General features: G+C 51.6%; 1 protein-coding gene across 3 annotated transcripts in view; it reads right to left on the reverse strand.

The window, feature by feature from the left end:
* The window catches only part of COPS7B (COP9 signalosome subunit 7B), a 35,148-nt gene that overhangs the window by 14,986 nt on the left and 1,975 nt on the right, over positions 1-18,187 (reverse strand). Inside the window, exons 2-6 of one of the 3 annotated variants that reach the window (XM_070070064.2) lie at positions 15,681-15,907; positions 13,201-13,378; positions 8,849-8,924; positions 6,341-6,429; positions 3,480-3,682 (exon numbers count right to left, since the gene is read on the reverse strand). In XM_070070064.2, the coding sequence (XP_069926165.1) occupies positions 3,480-3,682; positions 6,341-6,429; positions 8,849-8,924; positions 13,201-13,362 (530 nt within the window). In that variant the 5' untranslated portion in view covers positions 13,363-13,378; positions 15,681-15,907. Of the gene's footprint in view, positions 1-3,479; positions 3,683-6,340; positions 6,430-8,848; positions 8,925-13,200; positions 13,419-15,680; positions 15,908-18,187 lie in introns of those variants that run through there. The other 2 variants (XM_051848099.2, XM_089329738.1) reach the window with 2 other exon arrangements.

The following is an 18,187-nucleotide window of genomic DNA, read 5'->3' on the forward strand; positions in this document are numbered from 1 at the left end:
GGGATGCAAAGGCCTGGGTCCTTGCCACATAGATGACTGAGCTGCAAGCCACTGGCCTTGGCCTGGTCCAGTCCTAGCTGTTGTGGTAGAAGGAGCCAGTGGAAAGAAGGTCTCTTATCTCTCCCATTCTCTCTCCCTGTTTCTGCCTTTCAAATACAATACATAAAAGAATGCCTACCAGTGACTATGCCGGAAAGGGGTCAGGATAGTGCCAGGATCAGGATAGGGTCAGGATAGAAAGGACAGTGCCAGGATCAGGATAGGGTCAGGATAGAAAGGACAGTGCCAGGATCAGGATAGGGTCAGGATAGAAAGGGGTCAGGACAGTGCCAGGATAGAAAGGACAGTGCCAGGATAGGGTCAGGATAGAAAGTGGTCAGGATAGATTTGGTATGTCAGCTTTTTTTTTTTTTTTTTTTAGATTTATTTTATTTATTTGAAAGACTGAGTTACAGAGAGAGGTAGAGACAGAGAGAGAGGTCTTCCATCTTCTGGTTCACTTTCCAGATGGCCGCAATGGCCAGAACTGCACTGATCCAAAGCCAGGAGCCAGGAGCTTCTTCCGGGTCTCCCACGCGGATCGGGGGCCCAAGGACTTGGGCCATCTTCTACTGCTTTCCTAGGCCATAGCAGAGAGCTGGATTGGAAGAGGAGCAGCCAGGAGTTGAACTAGCACCCATATGAGATGCCAGTGCTTCAGACCAGGGCTTTAACCTGCTGCGCCACAGCGCTGGCCCCAGTATGTCAGCATTTTTATATTACATGGCTTTTTTCTATATTTAGCTCCTATTTATTCTGATTTATTGTTTTATAATCTTTTGAAAGCTCCGGCTTGTGTCACATGTTATAAAGGGCCACACTTGGGACAGAATATGGGTTGAGGGGTCGGGGGAAGTCTCTAACAGTAGTTAAGTGAGGCAAACTCAGGCACACAGACCCTAGGGAGACAAAGCTAGGCTGCTCATCCCTGGATATACTCTTTTCAGAATAAGCCAGAGATGCTGTTTGTTTAAAAATGGGGGCCAGCGCTGTGGCATAGCGGGTAAAGGCACCGCCACAGTACCAGCATCCCATATACGGATGCCAGTTCGAGTCCTGGCTGTTCCACTTCCGATCTAGCTCTCTGCTATGGCCTGGGAAAGCAGCAGAGATTGGCCCAAGTGTATGAATCCCTGCACCTGCATGGGAGACCCAGAAGAAGCTCCTGGATCCGGATCAGCGTAGCTCCAGCTGTTGTGGCCAATTGGGGAGTGAACCAGTGGATGGAAGACTCTCTCTGCCTCTCCTTCTCTCTGTGTAACTGTGACTTTCAAGTAAAATAAATAAATCTTTAAAAGACAACAACAGGCTGGCGCCGCGGCTCACTAGGCTAATCCTCCACCTAGCGGCGCCAGCACACCGGGTTCTAGTCCCAGTCAGGGCGCCAGATTCTGTCCCGGTTGCCCCTCTTCCAGGCCAGCTCTCTGCTGTGGCCCGGGAGTGCAGTGGAGGATGGCCCAAGTGCTTGGGCCCTGCACCCCATGGGAGTCCAGGAGAAGCACCTGGCTCCTGCCTTCGGATAGACGCGGTGCGCCGGCTGCAGCGCGCCAGCTGCAGCGGCCATTGGAGGGTGAACCAATGGCAAATGAAGACCTTTCTCTGCCTCTCTCTGTGTCCATTCTGCTTGTCAAAAAAAAAAAAAAAAAAAAAAAAAAAGACAACAACAGCAGAACAGTGTCCCCATCCCTCTGGATAAAGCTGGCTGGCCTCTTGTTTTATAACCTCCATCTGCTACATGCCTGCCTGGGAAGATAGCCCCTCAATTCAAAAACCTCTCTAAGTCCCAACAACAAATCCCCATGAAATGTGTGACAGCTCATGCAAATACCAAATCCAGTGTTTTCTGTTTTTATATATTTATTTATTTATTTATGTATTTGAAAGACAAAGTTATAGAGAGAAAGAGTGAAAGAAAGAGAAAAATCTTCCATCTACTGGTTTACTCCCCAAGTGACTGCAACACCTGGGGCTGGGCCAGGCTGAAGCCAAGAGCTTTATCCAGGCCTCCCAAGTGGGTGACAGGGGCCCAAGAATGTGGGCCATCTTCCACTGCCTTCACAGGTGCTCTAACAAGGACCTGGCCAGGTGGGACTTAAACCAGCACTCAAATGGGATGCCAGCATCACAGGTGGTAGCTTAACCCATTGCCCCACAACACCAGCCCATGAAATTCTGTTAAAACAGACTAAATGCAAATGTTTCAAGTATTTAAAAAAATTTTTTTCCTTTTTGATTTTACTTGAAAGGCTGAGAGGGAGGGGAGGGAATAGTGGGGAAGGTAGGGGGAGAGAGGGAGGGAAAGAGAGAGAGATAATATCTCCCATCACAGATTTATTTCCCAAATGCGTGTAAGGGCTGAGGCTGGCTGGGGCCAAAGCAAGGAGCTGGGAACTCAAGCCAGGTCTCCCATGTAGGCGGCAGAACCCAACTACACGAGTCATCCCGTTGCCCCCCTGTGCTCCATATGAGCAGAAAGCTGTGTCAGGAGTTGAAGTCAGGGGTCAAACCCAGGTACTCCAATGTATGACACAAGCATCCTAACCAGCGTCTTATCCTATAGGCCAATGCCCAGCCCCCCATTCTTTTTGCATTCTGCCGTAAACCATGGTCTGAAAACATTAAATGAAAAATTCCAGATAAACAATTTGTAAGTTTTAAACTCTGTGCCATTGTGAACAGCCTGATGAAACCTCACGCCACGCAGCTACTGCCCACCAGGGAAGTGAATCGCCGTTTGTCTGGCCGCTCCGGCCTCCACACTGCATATACTCCCTGCCTGTTAGCCACTGAGCAGCCACCTGTCTCCTGAGCAGCGCTTGCAGCATCGCAGTGCTGTGTGCAAGGAACCCTGGCGTGCGAGCCTAACGCTATGTCTCATGCCTAGGTCATTCACCTCGTTCACACCAGCTCTGGATTATCTCACACTATCAGGGGAAACACAAGGGTGAGTACAAACAGCAAGACCTTTTGAGAGAGAGAAGCAGAGAAACCAGTCACATGACCTTTATTACAGTACACTGTTGTAACTATTTTATCAGTTGTTGTTGATAATCTCTTTTGTGCCTAATCTATAAATTAAACCTTATCACAGGCACGTATAGACAACAAAGCACAGTAAGTATGTATGTATGTATATATATGCACACACACACACACACACTTGCACGCACAGGGTTCGGCACTATCTGCAGCTTCAGGCATCCACCAGAGTCCTGAAACGTATCCCCACTGAAAAGGGGAACCACTGCCCCACACCATAGTTCTCCAATATTCCATGCATGGCCTGAAATGATTCCTGGGACTGCATGGCTGTTGTCACACCGTGGTCACACTCTGTGGCTCACGGTCCCTAGGCTCCAGCCCCCAGGCCAACCCTCAGCTGACACCGACAGGTCACATTTTTGCAAGCACAGGTTCAAAGGACCCTCTTTCAGCCTCACCATTCGTGCAAGGTCTTAACAATGTTATTGATATCCTTCTTTCGGATGTCACGGCCAATGCAGAAATCCACTTCTAGCAGCTGGTTTCGCTGGTCCAGCTTGCCCTGGATGATGTCAGTGTAGACAGCCTCAATGATGAGGTCTTCCAGTTCCCGGAGATTCCGCATCTCCAGGTCTTTCAGCAGCACGGAGTAGGGAATACACTGTAGATAAGGCCATGTGACAGTTATAAAAATCATCTGGTAAGCATTAAGCAAAATGCAGGCATTACTCACATACCCAACAGCTGCCTCCGGACGTGGGCAATGCAGGTGAGTGGTAATGATTACTATCCAGGGCACAGAGAAAAGTGAACTGTGAGGCCGAAGAGACTCAAACAAGACCTCAAGCCATCTAAGAAGGCACCCCCCTGGTCCTCTGCCTGCTGGACTCCACCTGGCCTTCCTCTTTCAGACTCGAGAGCATAACTGGAGATTCCAGACTCCTTCCAAAGCAGAGAATGTAGGCTTCTCCGCCACCTTCTGAAAACTTGCAGATTTTGCACAAAACACAGATCGTCACAAAGCTCCAGAGACCCCACAGTGGAGAGAAGTGGGGCTCGCCCAGCACAGCACAAGCTAAACTTGCAGGCCAGCACCGCCACCTACAGGTGACCAGCAGGCACTGCCAGCTCAGAGCCCACCCTGTTTTCTTTCCCCACCCGCGTCCTTTAAGAGGCTGTACTTCTTTCTCTTCATACTATTCGTTGAACTCCTGGAGTAGGGATAACTATTCGAGCACTAAGTTTACTGAAAACAGATCACTGTAAAAATTAATAACGGGAATCTGAGAGGGAGGGGGAGGAAGGGTTGGAACATCCATGGGGATAGGGACTCCCACTAAGTCACTATGTCCTAAATCTGAATACATGAAATATATGAAACTTGTATAACTTAAAATTTTTTAAAAAGACAATGAGGCCGGTGCCGCGGCTCAATAGGCTAATCCTCCACCTAGCGGCACCGGCACACCGGGTTCTAGTCCCGGTCGGGGCGCCAGATTCTGTCCCGGTTGCCCCTCTTCCAGGCCAGCTCTCTGCTATGGCCCGGGAAGGCAGCGGAGGATGGCCCAAGTGCTTGGGCCCTGCACCCCATGGGAGACCAGGAGAAGCACCTGGCTCCTGCCTTCGGATCAGCACGGTGTGCCGGCTACAGCGCGCCAGCCATGGCGGCCACTGGAGAGTGAACCAACAGCAAAAGGAAGACCTTTCTCTCTGCCTCTTTCACTGTCTACTCTGCCTGTCAAAAAAAAAAAAAAGACAATGATTAAGACAATGATTGAGGCTGGCGCCGCAGCTCACTTGGCTAATCCTCCGCCTGCGGCACCGGCACCCCAGGTTCTAGTCCCGGTTGGGGCGCCAGTTCTGTCCCGGTTGCTCCTCTTCCAATCCAGCTCTCTGCTGAGGCCCAGGAGGGCAGTGGAGGATGGCCCAAGTCCTTGGGCTCTGCACCTGCATGGGAGACCAGGAGAAAGCACCTGGCTCCTGGCTTCGGATCGGCACAGCACGCCGGCCATAGCGGCCATTTGGGGGGTGAACCAACAGAAGGAAGACCTTTCTCTTTCTCTCTCTCTCTCTCTGTGTCTATAACTCTACCTGTCAAATTAAAAAAAAAAAAAAAGACAATGATTAAACAAACTATAAAATAGTCCTAAGGAAACTAAAATTTAAAATAACAATAAATATAGGAAAATGCAAAGAGAGAGAGAGAGAGAGAGACTGTACTAACACTCTGCATGACTCCCAGAAAACAGATCTACACAGCAAGTTGTCTGAAAAATCCTCCAACACATCACAACTAGTTTTGAAATTAACACAGTGATCAAATCTGTAGAAACAGAAGAAAGATGTACAAAGAGAAGTCGTTAACAGTAAACAAACCCATAAGGGTTTTCTAAGGCTAAAGGTGTGATAACCAGGGCCGGCAGAGGGGCTTACAACGACGGATTGCGGCAATGAGGGAAAGTCACTCCTACTTCTACTTGTGAGCCCACAGTCAGGACAAGAAAGCAGGCCTCCCACCTGAAATGCCAGCCAGAGTCAGAAATCTGTGACTAGACCAGGTACAATGGAAATGGCAACCCCACGAACAAATACACAATGCTCAAGCTCAATCACTGAGGGGAAATGCAAACAGAAAACCTTCTCCACATAGCCCCAGGAAATCTTACACAGCTAGGCTGAGGTCAGGCAGAGAGCCAAAACCAAACGTTAATCAACAGAATGCGGACCCTCTTATTAACAGCTGTGAGTAGCTAGCCGCAAGCTTCTTCTAAACCAACCGGGACAGAGCGTGCGCAGGGGTAGGGGCGTGGCATCTCCTGGAAGGAGAGGGTCTAAAGTGAACCGTGATACCCTCAAGTTAGCCCTCAAGCCAACGAAGAAGGCGTTCTCCAAACAGTGCAACAAACCTGGGGAATCTCAGAAAAAGGCAGTATATTAAAAATGAATCCAACACAGCAAGTTTTTCCTCCAGTAGGGCACAATTCACTGTGCACCAAGCAGCAGATGAAGCTGTGAACTTGCTGAGATACTTTGTTGTTTGAAAAGAGGGAATCTTTAAACAGCAGCCTCATATAAGCACAGCAAGAAGCTCACAGGCACCACAGCACACACTGACCACAACCACTGCCATGCATGCTCTTCCTGGATGGGGTGTGGAGGAACTGTGTACACCATCTTAATCTTATCTTTTCCTTTGCCAAGTAATTCTTGTGCACTGACGATGCGACTCTCCTGTATGTGGCTGGGAGCTCCCTCAATGACACCCACAGAGCCCTGACTCGGGGTGAGGAGGAAGACGGGAAAGGGGTCAGGACTGTACCTTCATTCTCGAGGCCAGGCTCACGATGGTCAGATGTTTCAGCTTGTTCTGCTGAGCTGTGCTCAGTTCTGGCAGGCTCTCCTTGTTGGCTGCTCAGTCCCACCCACCACAAAAATCAAGACACAAAATAAAATTAGCATTTATTTTATGGAATCAGCTCACCAACACCCCAAGCCAAATCTGCTAGTAAATCACTGCCGTGACATTGCCTTTTTTCACTGGGCAAACACTCTATGAGCAACTCTCGTCCTCTGGAAGACAAGACTTAAGTCTCGTACCCCTAGTCTCCTGAAAAGTCAGCATGCAAACACAATGATACGACAATTATCTGAACGGACTACCGGTTGAGCCCCTTGTGAAGTCCAGTTCAGTCCAACACATCTTCAGTGAGCAGGTGCTCTGTGCAATGCACCGTCTTCAGGGAATCAGGATGAATAAGACGGGCTTTGTCAGGGCCGCTACACTGCACAACCACCAGCAGGAGCAACTCAGTGGCCCTGGAGCTGTCCTCAGCCTTTCAATCAGATGTTTCAATAGCTGCAAACGCAAGGCTGAATAAACTACCAGAGAGAGGGAAGCTGGAGGGGGAAAGGAAGGAAGAGGGAAAAAGGAGGGTGAGCTGGGGGTGGAGGAGAGGGGAAGGAGAAAGGGAGAGAGCTAGCAAGAGGGAGTGGGCACAGCCTCATCTGGGAAGGAGAAAAGGAGAGAGCGAGCAAGAGGGAGTGGGCACAGCCTCATCTGGAAGCGCAGGAGCTGCAAGAATGAAAAGCTCCATGGCAGAGACTGGTCTGAGACTCGCAGGACGGGCAACATGTCAGCACCGACAGTCACACTAACAGCTGTGCTAACACATAGCACTGACTTCACGGCGTGTGGATCACACACCGGTCCACGTGGACACACCCCCAGCTAATCCTCACAACCCCCCCACAAGACAGAGCCCAGGTAGCCTCAATCCCTTAGCCATAAATTTGGATTCCAAAAAAGCTGAATCCTGACTGATGAAAAATAAAAAGCATGGTGCTGAACTTCATCTGGTGGCAACTCCTGACCTGTACTCAGGCAGGCTTTTCACCCAATGTGCTGGGAATATTCACTTGATTTGCAGCAAAATTACAAAAGTGTTTGGTAACAGATGCTGCCTGCATTCCTCCAGGAATGTTACATAAAAAGGCATATATATATTACCTTTTTAGAGTCTCCCAACTCTAAATTCTCAATCACTTAATCTCCAGGAGCACAAAGAATTACAGACTTGTGTTACTACTGCCATTTTACAGGTAAGGAAACTGAAGTACACAAGATTATGAAGGGGAAGTATTTGGCCCAGCAGCTAAGACACCTGCATTCCACATCAGAGTGGCTGGGTTTGATTCCTTGCTCTGGCCCCTGAATCCAGCTTCCTGCTAAAGAAGATCATGGGAGACAAACTTGATGACCCAACTGATTGGGTTCCTGCCACCCACGAGGGACACCTAGCTCTGGTCCCTGCCTGAGGGAGTGTTACAAGCATTTGGGGGAGTGAATCAGCAGATGGGAGAGCTCTATCTTGCTCTCTCTGCCTCTGAAGTGAAAAGACTAAGTGTTAAAGGACACACAACTAGCAGAACTGGAGCTAGAACACAATGCAGGCAGTCTGGTTCCAAAGCTTTGCAATGCTGCCTCTTCAGTGACGGGGAGAAACGGAGGACCCACTCATGGAACAAAGTGGGGGCCAGGAGAAACTGGTATCCCAAAAGCAGCAAACTCCAGGCCAACAGCAGCATGCAGCAAGCAGAGGTGAGTACAGTGAAGGAAGAGAACATCAGGGATGTGGCAGGGAAGGCCTTCAGCTTCAGGGCTGTCACAGCACCAGAAACATCTAGCAAAAATGTGAGGGCGGAAGGTAAGCTAGGATCTGGACTTTCCTGATAGCAAGATTCTAATGTATAATGACTCCCATGCTCTGTATGAGAACAGGCCAGGAAAGATTACAGTACATCAAAAATGATTCCAAGGACTTAGACGCCTCTAAGTGGGAGAACAAGACAGGAACTGTCCACACAACCTGACGGCACTCACATAACAGAACACATGAGCCAAAGGGGAACAAGCCCAGAGCTGCAGTGCTAATGGCAGCTTAATGGGGGCTCAGCTGTGAGTCACTGCTTAATTTGTTTTCCAAGTGTCCTTAAACACAGCGACTGTTTTGATAACACACTGAATTGATAACATGCTGAAGGAGTTTACAAGCGGGTATTCCGACACTTCGCAGCACTGCTAGCACCCTACAAACACCAGTCCTCAAGAATCTCACCTGGAAAGTAAACAGGGGCACTAATCACAGGCGAGCTTACAGACAGTCCCCACTGGGTAAAACACAAGGTGAGAAGGGACACTCCTCCCGGAGCCGCCCACAGAGCTCGGCAGAACGGAAACTATTCCCCTGCCCTTCACCCTGGAACCTCAGCGAGCCTCCACACAGCGACATGCAGCACACAGATCTTAGAAGGACCCTAACCAACTCACCTAGGTAATCAGGGTACGTTCCGTAGGCAAACAGCTTCAGCAACTGCAAATACGCAGCATTGGCTCCTTCCGCAAGCTGAAGAGAAGAAGAGAGTGTTCAGCACAGATCAAGCCGTCTCCAGTCACTGCAGTGATTAAGCCGAAGATGGGGGACCCCCTTGCCAAGATGCCCTGGCCGTTTGTTCCATACTGTTCCATTAGGTGGAGTCCCTTCCAGCTCTCTGATTCTTGGGAAGAAAAACAAATCGGGGGCCAGTGCTGTGGCGTAGCCGGTGAAGCCGCCACCTGCAGTGCTGGCATCCCATATGGGTACCGGTTCAGGTCCCAGCTGCTCCTCTTCCAGTCCAGCTCTCTGCTGTGTCCTGGGAAAGCAGTGGAGGATGGCCCAAGTGCTTGGGCCCCTGCACCCACTTGGGAGACCCAAAAGAAGCTCCTGGCTACTGGCTTTGGATCGGTGCAGCTCCAGCCATTGTGGCCAATTGGGGAGTGAACCAGAGGATGGAAGACCTACCTGTCTGTCTGTCTGTCTGTCTTTCTTTCTCTCTTTCTCTCTCTCTCTCTCTCTCTCCCTCCCTCCACCTCTCCACCTCTCCACCTCTGTGTGTAATTCTTTCAAATAAATAATTAAATATTTTTTTAAAAATCAGATTATTAAAGCCCTAAACTTAAAATTTCCCACTTAGGAAGATTTCTTACACGCCACATGGCATGCCCAATAGCCGCCTCTGTGTGTGTCACTCACACACGCAGAGCATTAAGCACTGCAAACAGTTTACACTTTCTCAGGATCCCCTTTGCATTAGAACACAGACTGAAACAGCCCTGTCCTCACATCAGCTCAGGAGGTGCAGCATGAGTCCCTATCAACCTAAACTGAACAAGGGTTATGGCTGATTCCACGTGTCAGGACTGCATGTGGACTGTGAACCCTGGGAGAGATTAGCACAGCATACGATGTGAAGAAAAGCCAGGCTGGGACAGGCAACCAACACATCAGGCTGCTCTCAGTAAGAATTTTCACTAAAATGACTTACTCTTCACTGGTGCTGACGGCAAGGAGCCACTGTACTGCCTGGAACGGCTCCGCTCTCAACTGCCCTAACTGAATGTCTCCTTCACTCAGAAAAACACTCCTGTCCTCTTCTAACCTGGCAAACTCTACAGTTTAGACAGGATGACAAGTAGGGTTCTACAGCTACCAACAGCAGGACTATTCTACTGTAGCCACTTTCTAAAAGAAGTTCCAAGAACTGCATTCATAATTTCAGACCACTAAAAAGCAACTGGTAGCTACACTCCTGGTTCACATATGGAAAAACACAGCATGGAGAGAGAAAGGTGATTTGCTAAGCATCCCAGTAAGAGTGTGGCATCCTAATACCTCAGTCTACCTTCCCAGGTTACCACAAATTTCGTGAGGTCCCTGAATTAAAAGTAGAAGAGAGGGCCGGCGGTGTGGCGCAGTAGGTTGATCCTCTGCCTGCAGTGCCAGCATCCCATATGGGCGCTAATTCTAGTCCTGGCTGCTGCTCTTCCAATCCAGCTCTCTGCCATGGCCTGGGAAAGCAGTATAAGATGGCTCAAGTGCTTGGGCACCTGCACCCGGGGTGAAAAACCCAGAGGAAGCTCCTGGCTCCTAGTTTCAGATCAGCACAGCTCCAGCCATCACGGCCATTTGGGGAGTGAACCAGCAGAAGGAAGACCTTTTTCTCTGTCTCTCCCTCTCACTGTCTGTAACTCTCTCAAATAAATAAATAAAATCTAAAAAAAAAAAAAAAAGTAGAAGAGAGCTGGCCTGGCAAAGAGCATCAAATCTAGTTACCATCTTTCAGGCAAACATTACGAAGCCAGCCGGAGCAGACCATTTTCTCTAGAGCAGATATTCTAAAACTTCTCCCGCTGGTCTAAGTCAATAAGATCTTTCCAGTTTTAATTTTCATCCATCTCCTCTTAGCCAATCTTCCAGTTAAAAACCTGTACATATTTGTTCAGGCTTTTTATGAATCTGAACGAACATATTACCCCTTCTGCCATTTCTGCTGAAGACGAACCCAGTTTCCTTAACTCTTCCTTACAGGATTGATTTCCATCTCTGGCAAGCAGTTTGCACTGAAAGCCTACTGCATGTCAGCTCATGTATTCAGCCCTAAGGAAATGGTGACCACAGCAGAGCAGATCTCCACAGAGCTCACTCACTGCAAGCAAGGCACACCGAGGCTAACGATTCCCCAGGCCAGCTTTGTGAAGCAGGGGAGTAAGATGCCACCTGTAACACTGGCATCCCGTCCTGGGGTGCTGCTTCAAGTCCCAGCTACTCCACTTCTGATCCAGCTCCCTGCTCATGTGGCAGCGAAGGCAGCAGAGGATGGCCCATACTTGGGACCCTGCTGCCCATGGAAGCCCAGATGGCGTTTCTGGTTCCTGGCTTCTGCTTGGCCTAGCCTCAGCTGTTGTAGCCATTTGGAGAATAAACCAGTGGATGCAAGGTAACTCTCTCTTTCTCTCTCTCTGCCTTTCAAACAAATAAATAAAATCTTTTCTAAAAAATAATAAACTTCCTCTTCCGGGACGGTGCTCAGAGGCGGCCACGACGGTCCAGCATTCGACACGCCACCGGAGGCTCTCCTGCAATACGGCCTCCAACAAAACCAGACTGTCCCAACTCCTGGGAACAGACTGTTTACCTTTCTACTAAGAAGGTTGGGAAGGCACCAAACTCTGCATGTGGCGTGTGCCCAGGCAGAGTTTGTGTTGTGAGACCTAAAGTCCTGATGAGATTGTCTAAAACGAAAAAACATGTCAGCAGGGCCTATGGTGGCTCCGTGTGTGCTAAATGCGTCTGAGACAGGATCAAGCGTGCTTTCTTTATCGAGGAGCAGAAAACTGTTGTGAAAGTGTTGAAGGCAAAGCACAAAGTCAGAAAGCTAAATAAAACATGAAACTTGTGAGTAATTAATAATAATAATAAAACAATTTAGAATTACAGGGCAGGGCCCGGCGCTGTGGCATAGCGGGTGAAGCCGCCTCCTGTGGTGCAGGCATCCCATATGGGTGCCAGTTCGAGTCCTAGCTGCTCCACTTCTGATCCAGCTCTCTGCTGCGGCCTGGGAAAGCAGAAGACGACCCAGGTCCTTGGGCCCCTGCACCCACATGGGAGATTGGGAAGAAGCTCCTGGCTTTGGACAGCACAGCTCCAGCCACTGTGGCCAACTGGGGAGTGAACCAGTGGATAGAAGACCTCTCTCTCTGCCTCTCCTCTCTCTGTGTGACTGTGACTTTCAAATAAATATTTAAGAAAGGAAAAAAGAAAAAAAATTACAGTGCCTCTTTCCATCTCTGGCCATCATCGGGAGAGGAGCCATGCATGGGCCTGTGCAATAGGTGGTCATGGAGAACTGACTGCGGGCATCACACCGGAAGCCAGCTGCAAAGGCATCACGGTGCTCATGAAGGCGATGAACGGCCCAGCCAAGTCAGCCACCACGCGTATGCAGACACGCTCAACAGGATGCCAGACCCACTCTCAGCAGCATCCAGCACACGATCTAAAGGCACAACCAGCCAGGTCTGCGCCTGTGACGGCCCGCAGAGCCTGTGGTACTGCAGAGGCAGACCCGCCCACCACCACACCAAGAGCGCCTGAGTACCACCCCCAAGCAACAGAGGTGTCTGCAGACTTCCCTCAAAAGCAAATAAAAACACAGGTGTCCCAGGTGAGAGCTAGAGGTTGGAAAGTGCACTGCACATTGCTTTACATCTCTGTTCTATCTGGTCATTCTTCAGGGAATCTTTTCATTTTTGAGACACGATGACCAGAACTGGAAACTCAAGGTCCTAACAATAAACAAGCAAAGAAAACTAGACTACTTCCCAGCTCTTCACATCCATCTTTACACATCTGTTTCAGCACAACAACGCAGTCCTATCCGCGCCCATCTCCTATGCAACAGCAATGCCTCTCCGCTCTGTAGGTCCCTGACCAATCTTCCTTATCTGTATTGCACTAGAGGTGCAGTTTTGGTCTGAAGAATCCCTGAAACTACTCCTATTCAACAGCAGCCCATGCCTAAAGCACAACTTTTTCTAATTTATCAGGATAATTCAGTCTTCTCACTATCTTTCATATTCCTAGCAAGCCAATCTAATCCTCCCCAAGTTCAGATGCAAATACTGAATGAAAGGTGCCTAAGTCATCATCCTCATCTCCTCCCTGCCTCACCAAGTCCAATCCGTCCCTCGACCGAGCAGCTCACAGGTCCACAGGACTTCAGCACCGAGGTCCTTGGAAACCAGGAGTACAGAAAGGCTTGCGATGAAGAAGAGGAGAGAAACTGCTTGGAAACCACTCCTACCTCTTGCACATTGGCCAGCTCCAGCAGCTCCCCGAAGACGTACACTCCAGGAGCCTCCAACACCTGGCTTATGAGAGCAGTGAGGGCTGAGCCACTGGTACCTTTGGCTAGTAAGATAAACTGTTCCAGGAGGTTACTTGAAGGTTTCTGTTCTCCCGCCATTCTCTGGCGCTGAGGTCTGTCCAAAAGAAAAGGCGAGTCAGTCATTCTTCCTTCTCCTTGCGGAGTCTGTCTGTATTGAACGCGGGCTCGGACCCCGGAACACTTCAGTTTTACAGCGTCTACAGACGAAGCAGCTCCTGAGCAGAGGCAACAACCACCTTGCTGACGGGCAGGGTCCAACCTGGAACTCGGCCTCAGTGCCGAGCTGTGAAGCGTGCTGTAAAAGCCACTTCTTCCCCATCTGTCCCACTCCTGGGGACACCACCTTCTGAGTCCTTAAAAATGACAGGGACGGGGCAGGTACTGTGGCACAGGGGTGGGTACTGTGACACAGGGGCGGGTACTGTGGCACAGTGGCGGGTACTGTGGCACAGTGGTGGGTACTGTGGCACAGGGGCGGGTAATGTGGCACAGTGGTGGGTACTGTGGCACAGTGGCGGGTACAGTGGCACAGGGGTGGGTACAGTGGCACAGGGGCGGGTACTGTGGCACAGGGGCGGGTACTGTGGCACAGTGGCGGGTACAGTGGCACAAGGGCGGGTACTGTGGCACAGGGGCGGGTACAGTGGCACAGGGGTGGGTACAGTGGCACAGGGGCGGGTACTGTGGCACAGGGGCGGGTACAGTGGCACAGGGGCGGGTACTGTGGCACAGTGGTGGGTACTGTGACACAGGGGCGGGTACTGTGGCACAGTGGCGGGTACTGTGGCACAGTGGTGGGTACTGTGGCACAGGGGCGGGTAATGTGGCACAGTGGTGGGTACTGTGGCACAGTGGCGGGTACAGTGGCACAGGGGTGGGTACAGTGGCACAGGGGCGGGTACTGTGGCACAGGGGCGGGTACTGTGGCACAGGGGCGGGTACTGTGGCACAGTGGTGGGTACTGTGGCACAGGGGCGGGTACTGTGGCACAGTGGTTAAGCTGCTGCTCAGGATGCCTACATCCCACGCTGGAGCGTCTGGGGCTGAGTCCCATCTCCACTTCCGATCCAACCCCCTGCTAATGCACCTGGGAGGCCGCAGACCAGGGCCCAGGTACTTGGATTCCCGCCCACGTGAGATACCCAGGTGGAGAACCTGGCTTCTGGCTTCACCTGGTCGGCAGGCATTTGGGGCACGAACCTGCAGATGCAAGACTGATCACTTTCTTGTCACTTTCAAATAAATCTTTTTTAAAAAAATAGCAAGTACAAAAGAAACAAAGAAGTTTCTCAACAGCTGTTTATGTCCACCTCACCCACAGACTCTGGTTAAGAACCAGGAGCCGCTGCCCACACACAGAGGCAGCAGATGTAAGCACAAGGAGTCGGCTGCGACATCCAGCCCGTCCTCAGAACCCCATCTACGTCCAACACAGCTGAGACGTAAAAAGCAGACAAGACGCCTGGTGTATTCGAAGAACTCGGTTAGGTATACAAAACGGGAAGCATCATCTTTAAAACGAACTTGTACAGGACCTCGAGCCAACAATAAACGGACTTGGGGAAACACCGAAGTCATGAGGCTCCCCGACCTGCGCAATCTAACGACCACCGAGTGCACGCAGACGCAGACCACAGGGGTCCCACGGAGGAAAGGTTTCTCCCGCCCCGCAGAATGATCCCTATGGGGCGGACCAACACAATGCAGGCTGGCAGGCATGTACAGCACAATGAAGCAGAGGACAATCCGGGAAGGCAGTTGATGCAAGAGAACCCGCGTCTTCCCGTGCGCGCACGCAGTACTGGAGAAACACACTGGTCGCCTGGCTTGGGGTTACCCAAGAAACACAGACAGCGGCGTGCTAGGGAACAAAGGGTTCTGAGGGCAGGGGGAAGGGGCGAGGGGAGGGCGGCAGGTGATACCAGTTAGGGGAGGAGGCGCGCAAACGCCTCTCCGAAGGGTGCTGGGCGAATGGGGATCCCGGCCACGGGACTGAACGGAAGGGAGCTGGGAGCGGAGAGGGGGGCAGGGAAATGGGGACACTTCAGTCCCCTCCAAAGAGCTCGGCCTGAGGAGCGACGCCCGGGGGCTTCTGGACCTGGAGGACCAGAGGAGTAGGCTGGGGACCCGGCGGAGACGAATGCCCGTCCGGGAGGGCGCTACTTGCCGGACTGGCGCTGGCGCAGGGGTAGATTTGGGGGGGCGGGGCAGCGAGAGCAGGCACCGCGCGAAAGCCAAGGGGTCGGAAGCTGGGGTGGACTTCAGTGCGGGCGGCATGCTCCGGGCAGGGCCGCGGGCGTGGGGCGAGGAGCCGCGCGGCGCGCTCCCCGGGCCGGGGGCTGGGCGGCGGGCGCGAAGCCGCCCTGTTCGGCCGAGACTGGCACGCCGGCCCCTACCTGTCCGCGCCGCCTCTCGGTCCTCTTCGTCTCTGGCTCGGCCTCCCGGCGCTGCCCGCAGGTTGTCAAGCGTCCATGATCGGCCCGGCGTCCGGCGCTTTTCTGCCTCCGCCGACCCGTCGCCCGTGCGGCTCCCCCGGAAGCCTCCCACCGCTGCACTCGAGTTCCGCCCACAGAAGGTTCCCCCGCCGCGTTCGCAGCCTTCGGCCGCCAGTGGGGCCAAGGGCCTGGGAAGAGGGTCCCGGCCGGCGGGGGAACTGGACTGAGCCGGGGTTGGCGAGGGGCCCGAGCAGAGGAATGCGGTCTAGCTAGTACTGGGGCCCACCATCGTGGGCCCAAAGTCCACCCCGGGAGTTTTCTAAGGCAACTGGTCTACCCACCCCTTGCTACGGAATATTAAGCCCAACAACCACCGTCGTGTGTTGAGTGCTTTTTCCATGTGCCAAGTACTGCACATGTATTAGCTCACTGAATTCTCGTTAACTCTATTGGCCTGAAATAGTAGTCCCATTTTTCAAGAGAGATGCCTGCGCCTAAGAATCCAAAAATCAGTAAGTAGCAAAGCCGGCACTGGAACCCAGGCTATATTAAGTCAAATAGCTCTTGAGCGCTATTCAGAAAAGATCTTAAAATAAGCAAGGGGTGGGTTGAGCCAGCAATGGGTCTGTGAGCAAAATGACATACATGGCTTTGCATTGGTGCTTACCAATTCCCCAGGGAAACCGGTCAGCTAAATAAATATACACCAGACTTTCCCATCTTGAACATGAAGGAAAGAGCCCTATTTGCCTGTTGTGCCTGACAGAGATCAGACAGGGCTGATGCTAGGCAGCCTGGGGCCAACCCCTTCATTGATGTGCTTGGTGCCTATCATGTTCAGATTACGTGAAGATAACATAAGATTCTTGTGCTCAGAAAGCTCCCATGTGCTTGAGCGCTATGGAGAGAAACACTTTGGAAGCACTCGAAGAGAAGAGATTAAGGAAGAAAACAAGGACCATTTTTCAGACATAAAGTGGGAGAAAGGGGAGGGGTGCCCATAGTCCCAGACGCTTGCACTGTACAGGATACACTGATGGGGGAAAGAAACCCAGCAAAGCTGGAACCCAGGGTTCAGGAGTGAGCGATGAGGGGCACAGAGCTGGAGTCCCCATGCCAGGAAAAACCTAAATGCTACCAAGTTCCCACCTTGAGGAGCTTAGCACCCCGGGGGGAGACAGAGCTGCCTGGCCAGGACAGGCTTGCCACAACCACCCTGGGGGTCCAGATGAAGCTCTCCTGACTGCACCCCGGGGAAAGATGATTCAGGGCAGGCTTCTGAAGACTGGGGCTTACACCGAATCTGGGGAAAGAATGCAACTGCAAAGGGCATAAGCCAGATGCATGAGGTTTTCACTCTATCAGGGCACTGCGGAACTATTTAGGCTTTTTTCATCTGGGAATGATCACACTAGGTGCTGTAAGAAGGGACTGGAGAGAGAGGAAACCAAGGAAACCAACCACGGAGGTGACTGAGTGATTCAGGATAAAATATCATATGATTGGCCAGCGCCGCGGCTCACTAGGCTAATCCTCCGCCTTGCGGCGCCAGCACACAGGGTTCTAGTCCCGGTCGGGGCGCCAGATTCTGTCCCGGTTGCCCCTCTTCCAGGCCAGCTCTCTGCTGTGGCCCGGGAAGGCAGTGGAGGATGGCCCAAGTGCTTGGGCCCTGCACTCCATGGGAGACCAGGATAAGCACCTGGCTCCTGCCTTTGGATCAGCGCGGTGCGCCTGCCATAGCGCGCAGGCCGCGGCGGCCATTGGAGGGTGAACCAACGGCAAAGGAAGACCTTTCTCTCTGTCTCTCTCTCTCACTGTCCACTCTGCCTGTCAAAAAAAAAAAAAAAAATATATATATATATATATATATATATCGTATGATCTCAAGCAAAGACAGTGGCAGCCGGGAATGGAAAAGAAGGAGCATTGTTGGAGACGTTAAGCCACACAAACTGTAAGACTTGGTGATCAGTTGAACTCAGGGAGAAGGAAGGAGGATGTGCCCCAGGATTCTGGCCTGGGCGGCCAGGGCTACCTGGAGGTGCTAAGTGAACAAAGTACGTGGTGGAGAAGGGGCAACACTTGGGGGTGGGAAGAAGGCAACTGAGTCCAGTGTGAGCTCTCAAATGTCCCAGCGAAGCCTCTGCTTCCTCCAGAGTGATGTCCAGGCTCCGAGGCTCCAGGCAAAGCCCTTCCTGGGGTCCTCCCTCCTACCCCTCCCAGCTGTTCCTTGCGCCACCCTCCTCCCAGCCCAAGCTCCAGGCCTTTACCTCCCCTGACCACACCAGCCTGTGCTCGGGCTCGTTCTCTGTTCTTTGCAATGCTTTTCTCTTATATTTGGGTGTAAAAATCCTACCAACTCCACAGACAACAACTTCTTAAATTCATGCAAAAAGCACTGAGTTTTGCACTACATTAAAGCCATGAATTTCTGTTTGAAAAGAGAGTGAAAAGACGAGGCACAGTCT

The sequence above is a fragment of the Oryctolagus cuniculus genome, chromosome 3 (assembly GCF_051225735.1).
Source record: "Oryctolagus cuniculus isolate XC-2025 breed Fujian yellow rabbit chromosome 3, ASM5122573v1, whole genome shotgun sequence".
NCBI lineage: Eukaryota > Metazoa > Chordata > Mammalia > Lagomorpha > Leporidae > Oryctolagus > Oryctolagus cuniculus.